This window comes from Cyrtonyx montezumae, unplaced genomic scaffold (genome assembly GCF_038088225.1).
Source record: "Cyrtonyx montezumae isolate F1298 unplaced genomic scaffold, pur_monq_1.0 scaffold_1, whole genome shotgun sequence".
Lineage (NCBI taxonomy): Eukaryota > Metazoa > Chordata > Aves > Galliformes > Odontophoridae > Cyrtonyx > Cyrtonyx montezumae.
In genome coordinates this window covers 18,350,720-18,372,947 of record NW_027071825.1, presented here as the reverse complement: position 1 = coordinate 18,372,947, position 22,228 = coordinate 18,350,720, and the positions used below count along the sequence as shown (strand labels likewise).

Here is a 22,228-nt window from a genome sequence, read left to right as displayed (position 1 = left end):
ATCCTGCCTTTCTCTGTAGCATTGTGTTTCTCGTGTCAGAAAACCTGTGCTTGGTATGCAGGTTTGGCACAGCTATCCCAAAACCTGCACTGCCATCTCTGTGCTCAATGGGAGGTGTCAGTACCACTGATGACCCCAAAGAGAGAAGAATTCCCCCACAGGCCGTGTTCTTCTGGTAAGAAATCATCTTCTACCCCATGTTATGCCCAGTAAAGTAGCAAAACAGTGACAGAGTAAAAACCAAACCTATTTGGAGACTGGGATGAGTTTCATGAGTCTAGCCCTTTGTCAGCTTTAGGCCATTGGCTGTTTGCATTACTTGTACAAATTATTAGTGAATAAAAGCTTTTCTGATCAGGGTAGCTGATTTTTATAGAGATTTTGAAAAAAAAAAAAAACAGTCAGATTTCCTGTTTGAAAATGAGAGAAACTATGAACATTTTAAGAACAGATGGGAAATAAAATCTTCATTCTCTCCGTCAAAATATCTAGCTTTCTGGAAGCAGGAAAAATTTGAAAATATGCTTGTTATTCAGTTTCTTTGTGGTTGGATTCAGAAACTGAAAAATTAATCTTCTGCCAGTGTTAGTACCCTGTTAAAGCTAAAATACTAGTTAGTAATAATAACAGACTCTCATGTAGTAAAGTGGGACAAAAAAAAAAAAAACAACAAAACTCAGTTTTTATGGTATATTAACTAATTTTTATTTTTGACTAGTTAAAGTAATTTTTCAAACCTACTGTTGTATTTTTGTAACTCTTCTGATGGATTGGAAATTGAAGTAATTTATTTTTTGAAATGCGATAAGAAAAACATCTAGTTAGTATTACAGTGGGAAGTGTAACCTGTGATCCTATTGTACTTATTTTAAGTCTGAACAAACTTCTCTTATTATAATGGAAATGAAAAGTGTTTGAATCAATAAAGGATGCTGCAGTATTACCTAGCAGAATTCAGGAAGTGCAGCTGAGGATAAAAAATAGCTATAGGCTGCCATGTAGTGGTTACTAATCTACCTTGTGAAATCTTCACCTTTGTATTTTTTCTTTCTTCTTTCTGAGAAGTAGCCTCAGTCAGTTTATTGATTTGTTTTTACTGCAGATTTTTAAACTGTAGAAGTAGTTGTGACTCCTAGATGCCATCACCTTGACAGCATTTGTAGGCTTGAATCACAGCTCCCTGCTATGTTTGGAAAAGTCCTTAGGTTATGAAGGCTCTGCTAGATCATAACCAAGGTTATCGTACTACGCCTATCTGAAGCACAGCAGTATACATCAGTGGAATGTACAACAATGTGCGTTTTAATAATATTAGTTTCTTATTTAAGCACTGGTGTTTTCAAGCTGACAACACAATAATACGAAGAAGACAGAGGGTGCAGAGTGCAATTATTTATCAGCGTGAAGGAAGAAACACATGGAAGGGTCAATGTACTTATCAAATTAGGACATGGCTAATCAGTTCACGCTTGTTCTTTCTTTGATCTGCTTTACTGACTTAATTCCTTTGTGGTTACAGATGGCTCCTTTGCTGGGCAGACAGCCTGCTATTTCTATGGGGCAGAAAAAGGATGATGGCCACATGAATACATATGGCCAGTGGAATGCACAAAGCTTAATTTCTTGCTCATGTGGTAGCAACAACCAGTAGTTTAAGTAAGTAGATGAAGAAAACTAATTCTAAAACAGAGATAGATTTAATGATACGCATTCAAAAAGTGACCAGGTATTTTTATTCTAGGAACTGAGCTGTAGAATAAAAGTCATGCCATTTCGTACTATATAATGAAGCTTCCTACCTCACCTTTCCCATCTTTAAAAGTCCATACAGTTTCTTGGCATCAAAAAATTTGTAAAACCACCCTATTGATTGTGCAAGTTTTCTTCCAGGAGACTATTCCTAACTTAAAATGGTTGCCTTCCTTCGTGTCTATTTTCTTTTTAATATTACTCATTAATTCTAGTTTCTAATATCTATGTCAGACTATTCTCTCAGCCCACTCTCCTAAGTTCTTCGCCGATCATGGTGGTAGCTGCCATACCACACTTGGTCCATGTTCAGAGACATCACATAATTCTCACAAATGCTTCTCATCAGTCAAAATGTTCTGATGCTTAAACATTTGCATTGCTTTTTTTCCCCCTAAGCTCAATAACTCACCATCTATCATTACCCTTCATTTATAGCTTGTCAGACAATTTTAAATCCACGAGACAGTGCCCATTTCAAACCCATTCGAGACTAATTTTTCAAGTGTGATTTCTGAGGTATTGCATCTGATGTCTACTAATGCTGCATACATGATATGAAATTGCTCTTTGTTACAAATTTTCAACCCCCACTCTAGTCACCCTGTGTTCCAGCACATATGTGCATATTATAATTTCACTCGTTGCTGTTTATTGCTCACGTTTCTGCTGTCAGCTGCTTACTTTTTTTTTTTTTTTAAAGAAAAAGCAAGCTCACTTCCATTATTTTCCTAGGGATTGTAATGTGATTTATCAGATGATAATTTCCACGATTACTCTTTATTCGTCTTCTAAAGTTCAGTGCCATCCAGCCATCTGGTGTCTCATTAGTTCTGCAAAAGCCGTAGCCTGCAAAGAAGAAAAAATTACTCACATGGCTAATTTTAAGCATGTGAATCCTAATGATGCAAAGGAGACTGCTCATATTTTTTAAGCCAGGAGTTCAGATAACTCTTGTAGGACCAGGCTATAAAATACAGTTAAAAGATTTCTTTGGTTAATTGCATGAAGTAATTAGCTTGAACGCTGCGATGTACTTCATAGAGAGGTGCTAATAGGCCTGTATTAAGGCTTTTCATGCAATTCTTTACTAGCCTTTTATCAATCATGTAGACATTTGATATGAATAGAGGTATAAATTAGTGTTGAAGTGAAACACTGATTAATGTATGCTTTAAGGAGAACTGGTATCAGATACAAAGTCTTCATCATCACTAAATTAACCATTTTGCTTTTTCTCTTCCTTGAGGTGTTAAGAGACCTGCACAGCGTTATACCGAGTTTGGAATCAGTGTGATTTTTCTTTTGGTTCTCTTCATTAAATAGCAGATTTTCTGTCTCAAATTAGCTGTCCTCACTAATATGTGTATAAAACCTTTCATTTGTCCCATTTTATGCAACCAGAATTCTTTTTTTTCTTCTTTGAAAGGTATTACTGCAAAGGAGCAGCTCTTTTTCCATACCTCCTTTCATGGCTTCCTGGGGAACACCTTTCAAATTGTTAATGCATTGCTCAGTAAAAGTATCTAACCTATACCAATTTTAGAGTGCCATTATTAGGGTGCAAACCATTTTGTGAAAAGCAGCTTGTTACTGCTATATTTTGTACATATATTTAAAACACTCACTGTTTGAACTTGTGACTCATTGGACTGGCATCTCAAATTTCCTTCTGCTAATTATAAAATACTGATTTTGATAATCACCATCATAATAATACCTAGTTAGAAAAAGAATGCTGCTGATTCTGTCAAGCTGCAATGTTTCATGTTTCATTCCTTTCTGCCACTTACCTTATTAAATCAGCTAGCATACAGCCGATTTTTCACACACCTCTGTAAAATCCTGAATATTCTCTTGTACACTCTTGAATCCAGGCAGGGTAACCTGGAGTATTCGAGTCACCCTGCCCTGAGTGAAACGTTCCCCAAATACATGAATCATAAACTCAAATCTGGGTGTTGCTAAAAGGCCTCCCTTTGATGTTCTGTTGCAGGAATTAAGGTCAAAATAAATTGGGTTTTCAGAAAGATATCACAAAGGGAAAGAAATTAAAGCTTTATCATATTGCATCAGAAAGGAGATGCAATGAGGTGTTTACTAGTACTATTTTCTTCAATTATTTGTTTTCTAAAGACCTTATATTGTCTGTCATGGACAGGATGAAGAAATCTGGATATTAAACTAGAGATCAGGAGGCCTGACTATCTGTTCCCAGTACTTAGAATACTTTCATTAATAGATGTTTTCGAATTAAGAATAAAAAAGTGACTTTCACCTTAAACAAGAAGATTGCATAGAGGGTGCTCTGAAAGTAATGCTTCCTGTTTGATAAGGTTGGTCCATGACATCAGAGGCAGATGGTGGTGGTATGCAGTAGAGTTTGAAAATGGGCAGGACCTGGAGAAAGGATCTCTGATGCCATTTTTTTCTTACAGAATGAAAACTCTGTTGTGGTCAGAATTTTTTTTTTTTTTTTGGGGGGGGGAGGTGAGGGGAGTTGTGGGCTTCTTTTCTATCTATGGATTATCTCATGACTGATCCACTTTTAATCTGAGTCACCAACTGGTGAATATTTAGTCTTAGGAGGGAATCATTTGTATAAAAGATCAAGCCACTTTGGATAGATGGTAGCAAGGAACATTAGGGTACATCAGAAAGTTTCATGAACTGTATTTGACACTATAATTGCCAGTCAGAGGTGAGTCGAAAAAGAAACAGCTGAATGTTAAAGATCCTGTGCAGAGTGTGTTGGTAACCTTTAGTCACAAGTAGATATCAGATAAATATCCTGACAAAACAAAAAAAAGTCACTTTTTTGTTGATGGCCTCCAAATTAAAAGCATTTATGAATTCATTTCAGGCTTAGCATTACGTCCTGATGGACTGCTGTTCTCTTTGGGATAAGAAAACACAGCATATCAAGAAGGGACTTCAGTTCCTGATCATTTAATTCAAAATCTCCACATAATTTCCTTTTATTTAAACCATTATTAAGAAATATCCTTCAGCTTATCACATGTGAAGCATAAGCTTCCTTTGGTATTAACTTTGACACATACAGAGCAGTAGGAGGATTATATTCATTTAGGTGATGGCACCTGTTAGTGAGCATTTGATTGCCCTTAGTGTAGAAGGATTTACTCTTGTTATTGATTTGTTGGCAAATATATTGGACGGAAATCCCCTGGTATAGCTGGTAGCTGCGGATTCCAAATTTTATTGGATTTGTGAGCAATTTTCCTCCCTGTTTAAACTTCTGATAGCTTTATAAAAAGAAGAGCCTAACAGTAAGGTGAAAAACAAATGCTAGATTTTATTCCATTGAGAAACTTCCTTGTTTTGCTTTTCTCCTGATTGTTGATTGCATTCATGTGGCTTTTGTCACGGTGACTCTTACAACAGGCACAGAACTGAGAATACATTGCTACAGGAGCCAGTCAGAAAGAAGCCATTTCAGCTAATGGGCAAGGGGTTGTCAGCGCAAATACTGTCCCATGCAGAGGACAGAAATCAGACCCAGCCACCCATTAAGTGCCACAAACAAATGTAATGGGCTGCCATGACTTCCTTTGTATCACTGTTTTCCTCCTAAATATTTTTCCTTGATCATATAGACAGCAATTAGTGAAAGCCAAGAATAAACCAGATAGCTTTGCCATCCTGACACCAGATGGTATGGCAGCCAGGCAGCTTCTCTCCATTCAGACATCATGGACACCAGCCTTGGGCTAATCTGATGCATATGGCTGCAGTGGTCTTTTTGGGTGAGACATAGCCAGTCAGGTAGCTTTGGGAGAACTTGGTTATGATGGTCTTCCCCACGCCCATATTATGCCTTGTTTTTTTCTCCAGTAGTCACTGTGTTCTTACTCCTTGTTACTGGATTCTCAGGAAAGGTAGATTGATTTGTCTTTATATGTTCCTTGCCAAGGCCCAGTCCCTCTGTACACTGAAATTTCTGGTAGAATACTACAGAAATCACACAAGTAATGAATGCAGAATTGAGCCTCTAGGACAGAGAAATGTCTCCTCTTCAGATTTTCTTTAAGACAGATTCACAAAACTTGATCAGAATTAATAACAACAACAAAAAAGTGAGTTTAATTAAACCCAGATTTGGAGACGTCTGAAGAAATAGGGTTTCATTATGTCTTCTTATTATAACCTACAATATTCATCCAGTTAAGGTTAGCGCTCAAGTTATTTTTAATATGTAGAATGAATAAGATAACCTAAGATACTGTATGATTGCTCCAGCTGAGACATAATAGTTGAAAGTCATTCTTTCCAATAAAAATAACACTGAACAGCGCTATTAATTCATGGTAATGATGCCACTGGGAGAAGTACATGACTTCCACTGCTGAATAATCAACAAAAGTAAATTAACTTTAAGCAGCAGAATATGTATGTGTGTATGTCTATGTCTGGGAGTCTAAATGACCTTGAGAATTAAAAAAATAAGAAAAGCAAATTAAGTACAGTTTTAAGTAATATAAAACTGTATTTTTAAACTACATATTTTGAAAAGTAGTCAATGTGAATTCAGGAGTCCATGAGGTGAACAGTCAGTCTCTTATTGCATATCTTAACAAAAATGAACAGATATATACTTCTACCTGAAACCTTTCCAAATTTCAGCTTCAGTAGAAATACAATTCCTAGCACATTTCATTTTTACTTCTAACTCACAAAATCAGAAGGAAAACGTTGATTTTAATAAATCTGTGGTTTCTTATCCTTTGTCACTAAGTCCTCACTGACTCTTTCAATTTGGCTGCTAGTTGAAGAGAAAGAATTTATCTCCTTTGAAGACATTTTTGATCAGCCTTTTAAAGCTAAATTAAAACACTCAACTTCTTAATATGTAAATTGATTTTAGTTGTGTTTATCTACCAATTTTTTTGTCTTTTTCTACTCTTTCTCCCAAAAAATACATATTTTTCTAACACTGCCTGCTTTTCACTTTAATAACTTTTTAATTATCTAATAATGTGTTTCTGTTTAACTTCTACCTGTTCAGACATAATGTGTAAGATTAAGTTCACTCTTATCAGCTTTGAAGAAAAAATACATTTCCTTTTTTTTTAAAGTCCATTTCTTACTTTTTTTTCGTATATAGATACTCGACTCACCTTCACTCAGCCAATACTTCTTTGCACTTCTCCAGATCGCATTCCTTGCAGTTCTTTTCACATTTTAAGAAACCAAAATATTACACACATGGTAGCATAAAAGATACAAATGTAGTAGAACCACTCAGCATCACAGTAAATACTGACAATTAAAATATTACAACAAGCTAATGTGTTACATGAGTTTGGAAAAGTTAATGTAAAGTTAATGTGCTCATGTTTTGATTTGGATTGAGTTTCCTCCTTTAAGAAACACCATAATAAAAACACATACTCATATTGAAGACTTACCAAAAGATTCTGGCAGACTGTGCTGCACTATCCTTCCACATTTTCTTACAATTTTCTTACAAGGAATTGGCTGCTGTGGTGAAGGACTCTTCTTGGCAGTTAATTATCTGAAATAAATGCTGTAGTGTTCAAGCTAATACATTATGTTGTACTATTCACTGAAAAATGTGAATAATTTTGAATATATATGGTAAATTTATTGTGTCTATGCTGGATGTCACTGGATAAGTAAACAAATGCGTCTTTCATTGTTCAAACTCTATGCCTTAGATTTTTCATCTCAGGAAATACCTAAGACTAAAAATCTATGCAATCTTAATTTTATATTCTCATTATGGCTTCTAATAATAAATCTTTTTAAGGGTATTTACATGAGACATAAAAGCCTGGTCATCAACAAAACAATGAAAAAAAAGGAGAAATCAAGGTCTGTCTGAAAGTTTGTGATGATGATGTTCTCTCAAGTTGACACAGGACATAAAATCAGCAGGTGTTTTGCCAGCTGAAATTTGGTTATCCTACATACATTCCTACTGAAGATATGGCAAATAAAGAAAAATACTGACTTTCACTAAGTCTGGATTTGAAACAATGAAGATATTAAACCAACTTCTAAGTAGGCTGGGGAAAAAAAAATAAAAAAACTGAGAGTACTATGTAGGAAAGGCCACTCAGAACGTGATTGTCACCTAAGATGGTGATGAAGTCATTTGGGTCAAAAGCTCTATTTTGTTTTTCATTTTCATATGCCTGTAAGCTAGGTAAATGAGAAATGTGATGAAACAGAAATTTTTGTCTGTTCAAGTTGAGATATGCTCAGTGAAAGTTTTCAGATATATGACAACTGCCATCATTTCAAAGTCTTGCAGGTATTTTGCCAGTGCAGTGGGTATTTTAGACTCAGCATCTAGTATAACCCTGTTATGCTAGATTCCCAACATAGCTGTGGATTTTCATTCCTGTTCTGAAAGAATAAGGATCTGATCCAAAGTAATCTACATGACATAATTGTGGGATTTTCAAAACTTTCTGTTCAGTTTTCACATATGTGAAAATGTATATCCAATTCATGAAGAATATATATATATATATATATATATATATATATATATATTAGCCCAGCAAGAAATACTACAGCCTATCAAAAAGGAATCCAAAAGTTTGCAGCACTCCGGAAGCTAATGTGTATGTGGAAGGCAAAAGGTAAGAGTAAATTCTGTTTTTCTTAAGGTATATTTACTTAAAGCCTGGAATGTTGTTTTAGTTGTTGTTTTTCTGAAAATAATTTAAATTTTAGATAGATACACCAGCTGCATAGCTTTTTTGAAGATTAAATCAATGATACAATTAAGAACAACAGAGATGTACTGGCAAATGAAATACTTTATGTGTTTCATTCTGTTCTATTTTGATTTTTAGAAAAAAAAAATATTTTGAAAATTATGTGACGAAAAGTAGTATATTAATAAATTAAATACTTGCTTTCTATAAAAATCTTTGTAAGTTTTTCACCATTAATTTGCAGGTTTAACTCCACCAAGGGGAAAAATATGTCTTTGTAAGCTTAAAATCCTTAGCAGAATATATATTCTGGTTCAGCTGTAGCTTTCTGCTTGTAAACGTAACCACTGACTTTGAAATGGCATTTTTAAACTTAATTAAACTTATTACTAACTTATTACTAACATTAAACCATTACTAACTTTACTGCTGCTGGTAACATTTTTTTTTTTACCTCTCAAATAGTCAGATGAAAGATTATCTTTCAAGATAAGTAGCTGAAACAGAAATGCATGCGGTGCTGTTGGTGTTTTGAGCAAACGTGGTATTTAAAGTACTTTTTTTTTTTTTTTTTTTTTTCAGAACTACCGCTGTATCAGGTAGTATCCCTGCTAGTTCTGTCTTAAGAACAATGATGTGAGAAGTTAGGAAGACAGAAGTTATTTCATCCTTTGCTACAGATAATTATATAGTGTTTAAAGAACGCGACAACCCAGACTATCCCTAAAATATGTAAAGAAACTATTTTATAGGTTGCAAAATTCTCACTTGCTTTGCTTATCATATTTGATACATAACCTAGAGGGGACAACGAGTGTATTAAATACCAAGTGATTTTAGCTTACTAATTCCTCATTCATTTCAAGCTGCTACAGTGCATCAGAGTTCAGATGTTGTACTGTTGATGTAAGCAGGATTTTCATGTGCTTTCCACACAACAGAAATAATAGATGAATGAAAATGTCTGCCATGCAAATTCTTTCCCAGAATAGTAAATGAGTTTGTGACCTAGTTACTGAGTAGAGGTGATCACCACAGTATTGATCTGTGCTGTTCTGAGGCTACAATAATTAAGGAGCATAGTAATTTGGGCATTAGTCAAAGCTTCAAGGACTGATACACAATATGTGGATTTTCTACTATTTTAAAAATTTGTTTTAAATATATATACAACATAATGTCTTATACGTATCTTCACTTATAAATAAGTGAAGCATTCTGATGGCTTTTTTTTTAAATGTTTGTCAGTAGGTCGACTGCATTAATTTTAATAATCTCTATCTGTAAAGGGCCAGAGAGTTCTGTGGGCACTCATCTAAAGTGACAGTTAAATATTAAAGTAAAAACTATCCACATTTCAAGATATTTTTGCCTTTGACTCTATTTTCAGTTTAAAATGAATGTCATTTTACAGCTTTACATATTTTTGCATGTTTCTTTGGTTCTAGTTAGATGTCTTAGAAAAGACAGGCACTTAAGAAAATGCATAAGCACTGTAAGTTACTGATGAAAAGCTTGAAGAGAAAGTTCCTTTACTTCCCCAAACAGACAATTCATGATCAATAATTTCTTAGATTCCTACTTTTGATAAAGAGATGCTCATATAAAAATAGCATTTATGCTCAGGTTTATTCAATGTCAAATGTTTCTCCACATGTGTTTTAAAGTTGTTTCACCTTTAGTGTGATCTCCAGTTCATGCTGTTTTGTTTACCTGTGAGCTGCTTCGATGTGGGCTTTGTTTTTCCTCATCCTTTCCCTCACAAGGTGGTCACCCATGAATCTCTATTTAGACTACTGAAATGGGCATTCTCCACAAGTAGTAGGAAAGAGCATCAAACAACTCTCAGATAGAAACAAGCACAGAATGACTGCAAACTTCATCTAAAGAAAATTCATTCACAAGCACTTGTGAATAATTATATGATTAGCCACCTTGTTCTAATCTTAGCCAATTTTAACCACACATTAACATAAGGCTTAAGATATTTGCAGACTATGTTCAACACTTAATGTTGTGTGTGAAAACAAACACTCAGATTTCAGCTTGTTAAACAAATGAGGTATATCAAGCAATATTTATGTCTTGTCCCTATAAAGAAAGAGTAGGTAAGAAAATATGTCAGCATCAGTACCAGCACAGCACTTTGCACCCTGGGAGTATGTAGGCAGTATGGTGTTGAGCTGAAGAACACATTTCTGGGACACTTCACACTAAAGTGAGAAGAATCAATTTCTGGTGAAGATATATTGTCTGTAAAAATTGAGGCAACTTCTTTTGCTGAGTTCTTCACAATAACCCAGTTAAAGAGTCTGGATCAGGGCTACATGGAAATACCAAGGTGAATAGGAAGAAGAGATGTTATCACATTAGTCCCTCCTGGAGAGTTGCATTAACACTGCTTTTAGCAAGTTGGAGGTAGAAGATTTTAAGTATGTCCAATAATGTGCACTTATAGGAAGTTTTGGCCATCTTGTGATCTTTATTTTTCCATAAGGTTTTGCAACCAGCCTTTATCATATTGCTAGATTTTGCAATACTTTCAATAACAGGAAATGTTTGATCTTGCTGCAGCGTATGCATGAGACTTATTCGGAATACTATGCATTTATCATTCCCAGACATACATCTGTACTGCCTCTCAGATAAAAAAAAAGAAAACCTCAGGAAATTGGTTAACATGAGATTGTGTCAATTGCTGACCATGTAGGGTATGGAGTTTGTTCTGTTTGTCTGCTTTCTAGGAGTCGATGTAGAGGTAAGGTAAAGAGATTTCTTTTTGGAACTCTGTGTGTTAGTTAGAAAGGCTAATTCCAGTTTCTAAAGCTGTGAAAAGCAGGGCAGCAACTACTCAGTGGGATCAGTATCCTTCATAGGGTATTTCACTTCATGCAGTATGTGTGTATTCAAGTGTGCTTTTGTAAAACAGTAACAGAGACACTACCAAAGCTTTCTAAGCTCTATGGTCAAGTAGTGTTTCTGTTTCAGATACTGAGGCCTGAAAGCTTCAGCACTGGTGGAACATATTACTTTTTTGCCTTGAAAGTATCCCTTGAATGTCTTACCTGATAAGTAGCAGAATCAGTGATACATTTGGGGTCCATTATTTCTCTGCTTTGTTTCTTTTATAGCGTTTTGTGAAGTAAAATCATTTCTGATAAGCTAAAAAGCTTAAGTTCTAAAGATTGGTTAAAAAGATTTTGAGGTCTTATCCAGAGCGGTATGAGGTTTTATCCAGAGCACACTGATGTTCAATTAGATAGTAACAGTGACAAGTGGTAGTGTGTCTCAGCTGTGTCCAGGAAGACACATGGCTAAAGCAGTGATTCAGAGATGCAAATAGGTGTCAAAGTGTAGGTCAGGTGGGAGAGTCCCAAAGACAAAAAGATCAAAATGAAAGATCAGGTCTTCTCTAAATTCAGACCACAGTGAAATTTTAAACAGTGATAATGTAACTTGCTGGCTGAGTCTTAGATGTGAAAACCTGGATTTAGCAGCTCAGTTTTGTCACCCTTACTTATTCACAGAAATTAATTTTGTACATAAAGCTGAAGAATCTTTAAAACAAATGACCCTCAATTACATGCTTATCTACCATGTTGATTATGCTTTAATATAAATTGACTTCAGTGATTTGCACTTTGGCCTTGCATAGTGAAACAGCAGTATATTACAGAAGAAAGTAGATGAAGCAGGTATGGATACTTTGGTTTTTCTGCAGTACTTCCAAGCTCATTTTTAGTTGGACAAGTACTTATATGTGACTGAGAGTGCTTTTATAGAGAAATACTACACAATTTGTTTCCCATTTTCAGTTGGAGTTCTAAGAGAAACTTTTCAGGACTTGAATTGGAAAAGTCTTCCTAAGCAAATAAAACTATAATAGTGATCTAAAACATGCCTTCGACCATCTGTGTTTTCCTGGCTTATAAAATTTTTACGAGAATTTGTTTTGATTATGAAAGAAGTATTTTCTCATGCTTTCTCTGCATGAGACTACAGACAAAAGTAGTTATACTACACTACCATTCCACAATTGAAATATTCTCAATAACCTATTTTCTGTGGGAAACAATCCAATGCTGGCACTGTGTATCTTTTCCAGTACTTGTACAGCCATAGATCCAAGTCTTAGAAAAAATAAGAAGGAAAACAGCTTTCATATTCATATAAATTGTCTTTCTTTTTTTTCCTCTTTCTTCTGTAAAGGCAAATTTTATCAAAAATATTTTGTAAGTCTAATCTAAGGATTCCTCTGTTCATGATTAACAAAAGCTAGAAGGGTTTAGAGAGCTCCTCTGACAAAGAACATGGACAAATTAATATTATATGATTAATGTGAATTTCTAGAACTACACTTCCTCTTGAAAGAAGATAACACATTTCTTTTACAGAACGAAAAGGAAGAGGGCTCTAATATCAAATCTCTTTGATGCTTTAAACATGCCTAACAGATTTAAAGCTATCTCCCTTAGCCTAAGTCTGAAGTGATGACATTTTTGTTTTATTAAACAGAATGGTAAAGCCACTATGGCAGATTTCTCTGTTTCCATAAAGTTTCTAGAAGCAGCCATTAAGATTGAGCTTAAAAGTATCTATGCTCCTCAAAATCTTTCTGATAAATGTTATCTTCCATTCTTCTGACTTAGATATTCAGCTGAAAGCCTATAAGCACAAAAATAGCCCCTAGAGAGTTTTGTCTGAAGTGCTCTCTGGACTACGCATTTTGCAAATGCGCATTACAATTTTGAAGCTGCTTTCCCTTTGCAGGGCTGTTCATTGTAAGTACTAGATGTTCATAGAGCTGGGAAATCTAATCACTTACCCATCTGACTTTTACTCTTCTGGTCAGAACTTCAATAGCATGTTGAGAAAATAAATTTATAATACCGTGTTTTCTTTTATATAATTAGATTTTCTGCTTACTACGTCATTTCTCATGCAAACATGTTCAAATTACAAGAGAATTATCTATTGAATATTTAATAGGAATGACAAAAATAAGACCTTTTCTGTTTTCATCAAGTTTGCTGATGTTAGAGCTTTGAACTTCTTTTTTAAATCTTCACGGAGGGATTTTGAAAATTAATTTCTTATACTGGATTCTGAGCTTTCTGAAAAGGAGTGCAAGAGAAGTGAAGATAAAGATAAGGCCAAATGAGAAGCTGAATTGCACTGAAGTCCCTAAAGGATCTGTCTTTATTCCTAGAATGGATTTAGTTCTGGTTATGTGGGAGGAACAGGAATGGTGAGGAAGAGGAGTAAAAAGTGAGAACAGTTATCATGTGTGTGCTTTCTTTTTATAGGTTAAAGTTAGATGTGCTATTCAGTAGATCCTGAACAGTTCACCACTTCTTGCTAATCAGTATCATTTATTCTTCCCTTTTCTAGTTCTAGCAGTTCCTACCATTTTGATTTGGGGGGAGATATCAAGGGAGAGGGGTGGAAACAAACATATGGTTAAAATTGTTTTAAATACTATGGTGCAGAAGGACATAGGCAGAAAGGATATTCCAAATATTGCAATCCCAGCAAATTTAAAGAGACTGACTTTGATAAGACATTGGAAGGGGATTGTTGTATTTGGAAGAGTATTGTGACCCCGCTACACATGTTGAATTCAGTCGAAAAAGCACGTCTGACCGCTTTGTACACAAGACTGCCTTTCTTTTGCTAGGAAAACTTTCAAAAACGTCACCATCTTTGTAAAAAAGGAAATAGATCTGAATAGCAGGCCGAAGACTCTGACAAAACTGCAGACCTTTCACATTCTTGTAAAAAGCTGGAAAAAAAAAAACTTTTACAAAATATATGTAGAGATATAGGTAAGTTGAGCCATATTGTGCTAAAATGAATAAACTAATTCATAGAAACATGTTCAGAGGGCATAATTCAGCAGCTATTTCAGCCATTAAGCACTTACTGTGAATAGCTTAGACTCTTGGTGCAAATTGGTTGTCTTCACAAGTGTTATCAAGATTAGTTTTGGATGGACAGGACTTGTCCTGAAAAATAAACATAATATTGTAGTCCATTGGTCTTTTCTGCATTAATTACTTTGTAGGCTAACTGTGGACAGAAAACAAAGTAACCAGTTCCACTTCCAGTACTAGCCTGTGAGTAGTAGCTATGGCATGCTGAATGCACAGGACAGCCCTCTTCCATATCTCAGTACCCAGAAGAAGCATGTTACTTTCTCTGTTAGATCTGTCTTGTGGTCCTAAGGTTGTTCTAGCTTTCTGGTGGTGCTATGAAGCTGCAAGCAGTGATACATTTTAATAACTAACTCAGCCCCCTCTACTGACCTCAGTGCAACAGAAACCTCAATTTAAAAATCCTTATTTCCTCCATACTGTATTATCCGTTCTTTACATTTGTGCATCTTGTTCACTGTAGGGTAGTTAAGATCAGATTATGGGATGTCAAAGTTGCCAGAAAAAGTCTTTGCAAAAGATTGGTCTTCCTAAAATGACACTGCTACGTTAAGATGATGGATACATCCTGAAATCCTCAGCTCGCTACATGACTTGCTGGAAAACTTCTTTGAATACTGATTTTTTAAATATGGAAGAATTTAAAGCTATTAGCTCCTCCACTATCTTTGAGCTTAATGTCATCTGAAGAGTATGCACAGAGTAACACACAAACTCATCCATTTTTCAGCCCATCTGTTTGACTCTCCAGAACATGAAAGACTTGGAAAAGCAAAGACAATCTGACCTTCCTTTCAGTCTCCCTTCATTCTCCCCTGCCTATCTTCTTGAAGAACGAGTGTCTTCTGCCCTCTCAAATGCAAAAATAAAACAAACGCATTAGACAATGTTGCTCTGTAACAGCAAATAAAAACTCTTGAGAGTTTGTTGCTGTAGTAAGGAGTCTCCAGCCTGAAAACACTGTGAAGGAATGATCTGTATTATATGGTAGGATTAAAATGAAAAAGCTAGAAACCCTCATGCTTAAGAGGCATAAATCTGCTACTGTTTTTACCCAAGGAATTTCTCACATATGAAATTATCTCATAATATTTCCTTACATCTTTTTCTTGCACTTACTTTCTGTAGTAGCTGCCCACTTTCAGAGACAGAATATTAGGCAAGATGGATCACACTTCTGCTTTGGAACAGCAAACTCAGTGCTCACAGAGAAGGTAAGATACAGCACAGCTGTTGTCTTCTGGTCCTGTAGCTGTCATCCTCTGATAAGGTATGGCAGCATGACAAGTCATCTAGATGTATTTAATGTGAAATGAAGTATGTTGCTTTTTGTTGCCTCTGTCTATTAATTTTTTATTTTAATGGCATGTAATCTTAAAATATATACTTGAAAATACTTTTGAACTTGGGAGCATATTAGTCTATGGGTCACCTTGTTATTTATTTATGCTTTTATCCCACAATGTCAGTGCTACCATAATTGCAGCAGAGATTCTGATTTTTAGGATAATTGGGTAATGTTGCAGTGCAGAGATAAATATCATTCATTGTATCAGATGTGATTATCTTTAGTGTGTTTCCTCCTGTGTTTTTCAAGATTTATATATGCAGTCTGGCACATAGTCTTTGCAGAGGAAGATATATTTCATTATGGGAAGTCCTTTCATGTTCTGAGCCTCCAGATCTCCACTGAGTCAGTGGTCTTTTTTTTGTATCCTGACCTGCAGAAGATATGGCTTATTATGATAAATCATGGAATGTTGTTTTAAGGTGTTATCATTTCATATGTTCCTAGAATAGAGTTTCCTGATACTTTTCCAACATTCCTGTTAAGTGTTCTGTGAGAATGCATGTGTGTGTTTATGCACATTTCTCTGTATGCTCATATGCCTTTGGTGAACCTCTGCCTGGCTGTGGGACCCTCTAGCTCTTACTCTCATTACTAGTAAAGCTCACCACCTGCCTTCTCTAAGCTGCTGCAGCATAAGCAGTTTGGTTTGGTATGAGGTTTCTTTCATTTTTAAACAGATAATATCATTAAGTAAGTAATTTATAACACAGCTATGCAGTGCCTCAGAAATGAAAATGCAATGTTTACCCTGGAGTATATAGTATTATTTGATCTGCTTGCTCTGAATGACGTCTTTTGATGTGACACCTTTTATAACGATAAAATAATACTACAACCACTTTCTGCATCTGCTTTCTGTTGTCAGGAGACTAGAAATATTAACGGGATAGCTAATCAACAAAAACAGCTGTCAGGTACTATTCAAATGCATCAAACTTCTCTAGAAACAAAGTACACAAAAGAGAAAAAAATTGTGCAGTATATTCATTCATTGTGGCATGTTCATTCTTATTTTTTATGGGGTTTGTGCTGAAATCCAGCACCATAGTTCCATTGGTGTTTCAAACACAACACTGAACAAGATCCTGTTATACAGTACTTGTTGAAAGCAAAATTGAAACAAAGCCTGTGGACACTGTTAACTTGTGATTATCTTCCTTGAAAATCACATCTTGCACAGTAGTCGTCAAAAAGTGCTATGCATTCCCTGTATTACGAATGGTTATAATATTGATGTTCTGGTTCAGTAAGCTTTATATCTAAAACAGTATTGCCATCTTGTGGTTCTAATAAGGTTTACCAGTCTGTTTCTTTCTGCAGCTATTTTTTTCCTTCACTGTGATGGCAAGAATTCCTGAAAAGCCATGGTATATAAAATGTGATGGTATTACCCTCCTGCAAATCGTTCACAGAAAAAAAGTATTAAAGCCTGTATTTGAATGTCATAAACCATATCAACAGTCTTTCAACAATACAGTTGTATAACCTGCCACTGAAAGAAACAGATACCTAAGGCTTTTATTTAGAAGGATCATTGTGAGATGCCATATTGTAAGAAAGAGATGCCTTTCTAAGTAGGAAGACTCTTGCATCTAGCAAAAGAACCCCAGGTACCAGTATAGGTTGGGAATTGACCTGTTGGAGAGTAGCATAGGGGAAAGGGACCTTAGGGGTCCCGGTGGACAGCAGGATGACCATGAGCCAGCACTGTGCCCTCCTGTCCAAGAAGGCCAGTGGCATCCTGGGGTGTATTAGAAAGGGGTGTGGCTAGTAGGTCCAGAGAGGTTCTCCTCCCCCTCTACTCAGCTCTAGTAAGATCGCATCTGGAATGTTGTGTCCAGTTCTGGGCCCTTCACTTCAAGAAGGACAGTGAACTTTAGAGAGTCCAGAGCAGAGCTGTGAAGATAAGCAGAAGAGAGCATCTCCCTTAGATGGAAAGGCTGAAGGAGCTGGGTCTCCTTAGCTTGGAGGAGACTGAGGGGTGACCTCATTATTGTTTACAAATATGTAAGGGATGAGTGTCAGGAGGATGGAGCCAGGCTCTTCTCAGTGACATCCAATGACACAACAAAGGGCAGTGGGTGCAAACTGGAACATAGGAGGTTGCACATAAATATGAGAAAAAAATTCCTCACTGTGAGGGTAACAGAACACTAAAACGGGCTGCCCAGAAAGGGTGTTGGGTCATCTTCTCTGGAGACATTCAAAACCCGCCTGGATGCATTCCTGTGTGACCTCAGGTAGGCTAGGTGTTCCTGCTCCAGCAGGGCAATTGAACTAGTTGACCTTTCAAGGTCCCTTCCAATCCCTGACATTCCCTGACAATTAAGTAAGTCACTTACTATTATTGAAATCAAATTTTTGATAACAACAAGAGTGTTATCCATCCAGACCAGTAGCACATCAGAAGTGAAGACCCTGTAAAGAAGCGGTGGGTTTCACAGGGCTTCGCTCTTTTCTACTCCTCTGTAAAGAGTTTTATCTGGTATAAAATCAATGTTGTTGTCAGTATTCTAGATTTGAGAACCTTTAGAAATCTGTTAGTACTGAGGAGATACACAGAAAAATCTTATCTGCGTTGAACACTGTACTGAAGACTGAACTCATTAACTTAGCTTTCTTTCAGGACAGTTTCATACTGAGTTTATGAAAATGGACTCCCAGTTTTGGAGGTAAGTTCCTGTGACACTGCACTGTTGGTGAAAGAATTCTGCAGACAAAGAGATTTCCTTGATAGAGCTAAGATTTTGTACATAATTTCTTTATTTTCAAGGTTGTTGAATCTGTGTCTGAGAAAGATTTTGATTTTAAGGAATCAATACAGTCTCCTAACAAAAAAAGTTATAATCTCAAGAGTTAAGACAGTCCTTGGTCTACAACATGGCATATGAAGAGGTGTGTATATTTGGCATACATCTATTTCATAACATTCCACTCTAAAAGCCTATTCTAAGTATTTCTTGTTACTAAAAACCCCAAACACCAAGAAAGAATCTCAGGTGTTGCCGTACAGGGATGAGTAAGACTTTCCAGAAGTAGAAGTTAAATGTGGCTTCAGCTGTCCATCTGCTAGATCCAGCAGAGGACAGAGAAATCATTTATGTAGGTTTAACAAACCAGAATCTTCAGTGCTACAAACTCACCGCTCCGTTTACAAAATATCTTGGCCAACGGTAACTTGACATAACCCGTGTGAACCCATATGGATGAGCAAGCATGAAACCAACTGCCATTTTATAAAGCCTGTTGGACAAAAAGCAAAGCGGATCGTGGCAAGAGAAACAACACCAAGGAACACACAGACCAAATATCAGAATGATGAGTGTCATCATCCAGACAACAGGGTTCCTTACCTGGCATCCCAGAAGGTAAGAATGGAAGCTCCACCAGCCCCGTGCCCTCGCTGGTTGTCGTGATTATCCACGAAGACCAGGGCTCTGTCAGAAGGCACAAAGCCCCAGCTTTCTCCCCAGTTCCTAGCCAAAAACACAAGGACTTGATTCTACCCCGTCATGACATGCATCCAGCTTATCCTACATCAGCTGCAGGGTGTTTGCCCTTACTTTAAGTAGGCCATCTTCTCTCCATTCCACTTGCGGATCACTGTCCCCAGTTTTGCACCGTACTTGAATTCCGTCACTCAGCCATTTCCAAAGTACTGACTGCCCGTGATTGGCTCTCCCCCTAAGTCTATTACCTGGTATGGGAAAAAATCAGCTCTTCTATTTAACACAGTCAATAAGTAATGCAGTGAACAGTCATCATCATTACTTCTGGCATCTCATCAAGAAAAAAGCATAGACAAGCACATTGACGTCTACCAGGTATATCAACCAAATAGGGAATAATAATACACGCTGAAACTATGTGACCACGTGTGGCTTTGCTGTTGTCCTGAATTGCAGCATACCACCTCCTAGTTAGACAAATGGTAGAAATCCCCATAAAGATTTCAAAATACTTTGCAGTTCTGATGGGCAGTTGTCACTGGCCCACTGGACTGACAAGCTCAGTCTTTCTTGGTGTGCAGGAACAAGCACGTCATTACTTCCTTTCCTCAGAAGGAGTAAGGAAAAACAGGATAAGCGCACATAATGCTGCAGAAAGAAAAAAAAGATGGAGATTACCTCCTGGACAATGAAAGGCTTTGTTCCTGCAGAAAACCACTGAGTATTTAAATTGTGCAACTTGTCCAGAAACGCTCTTATGTCTCCAGGCCACATGTGCTTGGCAGCATCAATCCGGAACCCCGCTACACCAATATCAATGAGGTGATTCATGTAGTCTGCAACCTTTGTGCGTACATAGTCGTTCCCCAGAGCCAGATCAAGAAGGCTGCTCAACTTACAATCCCGGACCTGTGTAATTAAAAACGAAAAAGGAAGAAACAGAAGACAAAAAAGATTAAAAGAGGAAAACAAAAGTATAGAAAATGAAGAAGAAAAGGTATAAGCAAAAATAAGGAAAAGTATAGTTTTCAGATTTCACAGATTTCATCTGCGTGTAAAACGGTTCTCTCTCAGCGAGTATCCCTTCCTTATCTTGTTGCTGTGAAGGCTGAAGATGGGAACCAAGAAGGTGCATCGTGGTAAAGGGGATGAATGCTGAGCTGAAACCTTGATGCAAGAACTGTCACCCATTCCACATCTAAACTTACTAACCAACGCAACCAGGGTAGCATCCTGCACTGCTCTTCAGCAGTGTGTCCTTACCCCTTTCCAGGGTTTTCTTACCAAGTGCAGCTGATTTTACAAGCTGTAAGAATGTGTTTGTTGGCAGAACTGAGAGACTTGGGCTCATCAGTTCAACTGCACTCGTTCATGTGCCCTCATGAAAGAGTTCATGATTTCTTCGTGTCTACAGTACTGCACAGCAGAGAAGCCTATGACTCTGCTTCCCTGTAAGCTGACTAAGCATTCAATGTCTGAGATAAAAGTACTCTTTCTTGGGCTTCACTCTCATCAAGTTTAAGAACAGAAAAAATTCAAAATGCTGCTACCTGATACATGCCTCCATAATTTTCAATTTCTCCACTTCCAGTATGACATGTGCCACCACTGAAATTCCAGGTAGATTTTTGAACAATTATTTAAGGAGGTGTACACTAGATGTTCCCCAGCCTGTGTGTTGAGGTCATACAGTGCTCAGCAAAGCCCTACAGCAGTGGGAAGGATTTGCATGTTACCTGCAGCATGAGGCCACGTTCTTTCCATTTACAGCTATATATACTAGCCATTTATACTCCTGCAAGATGGCAAATCTCCTTGCACAGCTGACAGATTTCTCAAAGATGAACAGTGTCAGTTACTGTTTGACTAGCTAGCTGAGTATCGTAGTTTCATTTTGCTTTTCCTGAATTGCCACATGACTGCAGATAAAATACATTCTCACAGTGTTCATATCTTAACATGAACCAAGTGCTTAGTGAGCAGTTCAGTCAAATTTGTGTCTGTATTCTTTCCAGTCATATAAACAAAGATAAAAGTTATCAAAAGATATTCAAAATGTGACACATGGACCTCAAAGAGGGGACTCTGGAAAAGGAATGGAAAGGGATTACTGGAAGGGAACTGGAAGTCTTGTAACTATCAGAGATGGAGTGAATTCAGCAGAACTCAGAGGCACCTAGCTCTTTAGGATTCATCCAAGTTTGAACTCTGGTACCTGATCAGCTACTGAAGTCAGCAGGAGATGTTTCACACAACACACTGTGAGACTTCTCCAACAGCTGAATTACATGCCATTACATCAATACAAGTAACTCAGCAGAGAATGGTGCTGTAAAAATTGACCTCAGACATTCAGTCAATCTTGGTCATGTGTGTTTATTTGTGATGGGTTTGTTCTAACTTGACAATCAGAAGGTGTAAGCATCTCCATCCCCTTGCTGTTAGAAAGTGGATAAGTTCATTTGTGGAACCAGTGTATAGTTTTGGGAAAATGAACTGAGCATCATCTTACCTGAAATATTGAAATCCTTTATTATTCCCTCTTGAAATTGCGCCAGTACTTACAGTAGACACCAATACATCACTGACCCAAACCAAAGTTCCCATCCATCAGACAGTGTCAAACAAATTACTTTTGTTAGTTAAAATAAAGATTAGGGGCTTTTTTTTCCCATTTTGTTTTGTTTTGTTTTGTTTCTTTATTAAATGGAAAAAGAGACCATTGATAAGGTCTATGATACAACAATGAACAGGTGGCCCACACCTACATTTCTTCCATGAATACAAATTCTGGGAAAGAGAGGGATGTGTCTGACAGATATTCAATGACATTGCTTGTTTCAAAAAAAACATACGCAAGGCAGTTCGGGAACAAAGTAAAATTAGATTACTTTTCTCCTGGAGTGGGTGCGCCTGTCTGTGGACTTCTTTTTTTTTTCCACAGATATTCACCCAGCTTCTGGTCCTAGATTTCTCTCAAGAGCATTGCTTTACCACTATCCTGACTCTAGTCTACTACTGTATGAAAGCCTTCAT

The 22,228-nt window shown here is 36.8% G+C and overlaps 1 protein-coding gene across 2 annotated transcripts; it reads right to left on the bottom strand.

The window, feature by feature from the left end:
• Positions 1-487: 487 nt before the first annotated feature.
• LOC136052470 (alpha-amylase 1B-like) lies at positions 488-20,036 on the bottom strand. Of its 2 annotated transcripts, none has more exons than XM_065742643.1 (6): positions 19,871-20,036; positions 19,307-19,440; positions 19,097-19,219; positions 18,887-18,986; positions 14,383-14,464; positions 488-1,553 (listed from the first exon to the last, which is right to left on the bottom strand). In XM_065742643.1, exons 2-5 carry the CDS (start codon positions 19,318-19,320, stop codon positions 14,393-14,395), a joined length of 309 nt encoding a protein of 102 aa, XP_065598715.1. In that variant the 5' UTR covers positions 19,321-19,440; positions 19,871-20,036; the 3' UTR covers positions 488-1,553; positions 14,383-14,392. The 2 variants fall into 2 exon arrangements, with proteins under 2 accessions (XP_065598715.1, XP_065598724.1); XM_065742652.1 differs by lacking the exon at positions 488-1,553 and adding an exon at positions 4,366-6,196.
• Positions 20,037-22,228: the final 2,192 nt, after the last annotated feature.

Coding starts and splice junctions, on each gene's coding strand:
- LOC136052470 (XM_065742643.1), bottom strand. Junction 18,987..19,096: donor CTTACCTTCTGGGATGCCAG/GTAAGGAACCCT, acceptor TTTGTCCAACAG/GCTTTATAAAATGGCAGTTG. Junction 14,465..18,886: donor GATATTTTGTAAACGGAGCG/GTGAGTTTGTAG, acceptor TTTATTTTTCAG/GACAAGTCCTGTCCATCCAA.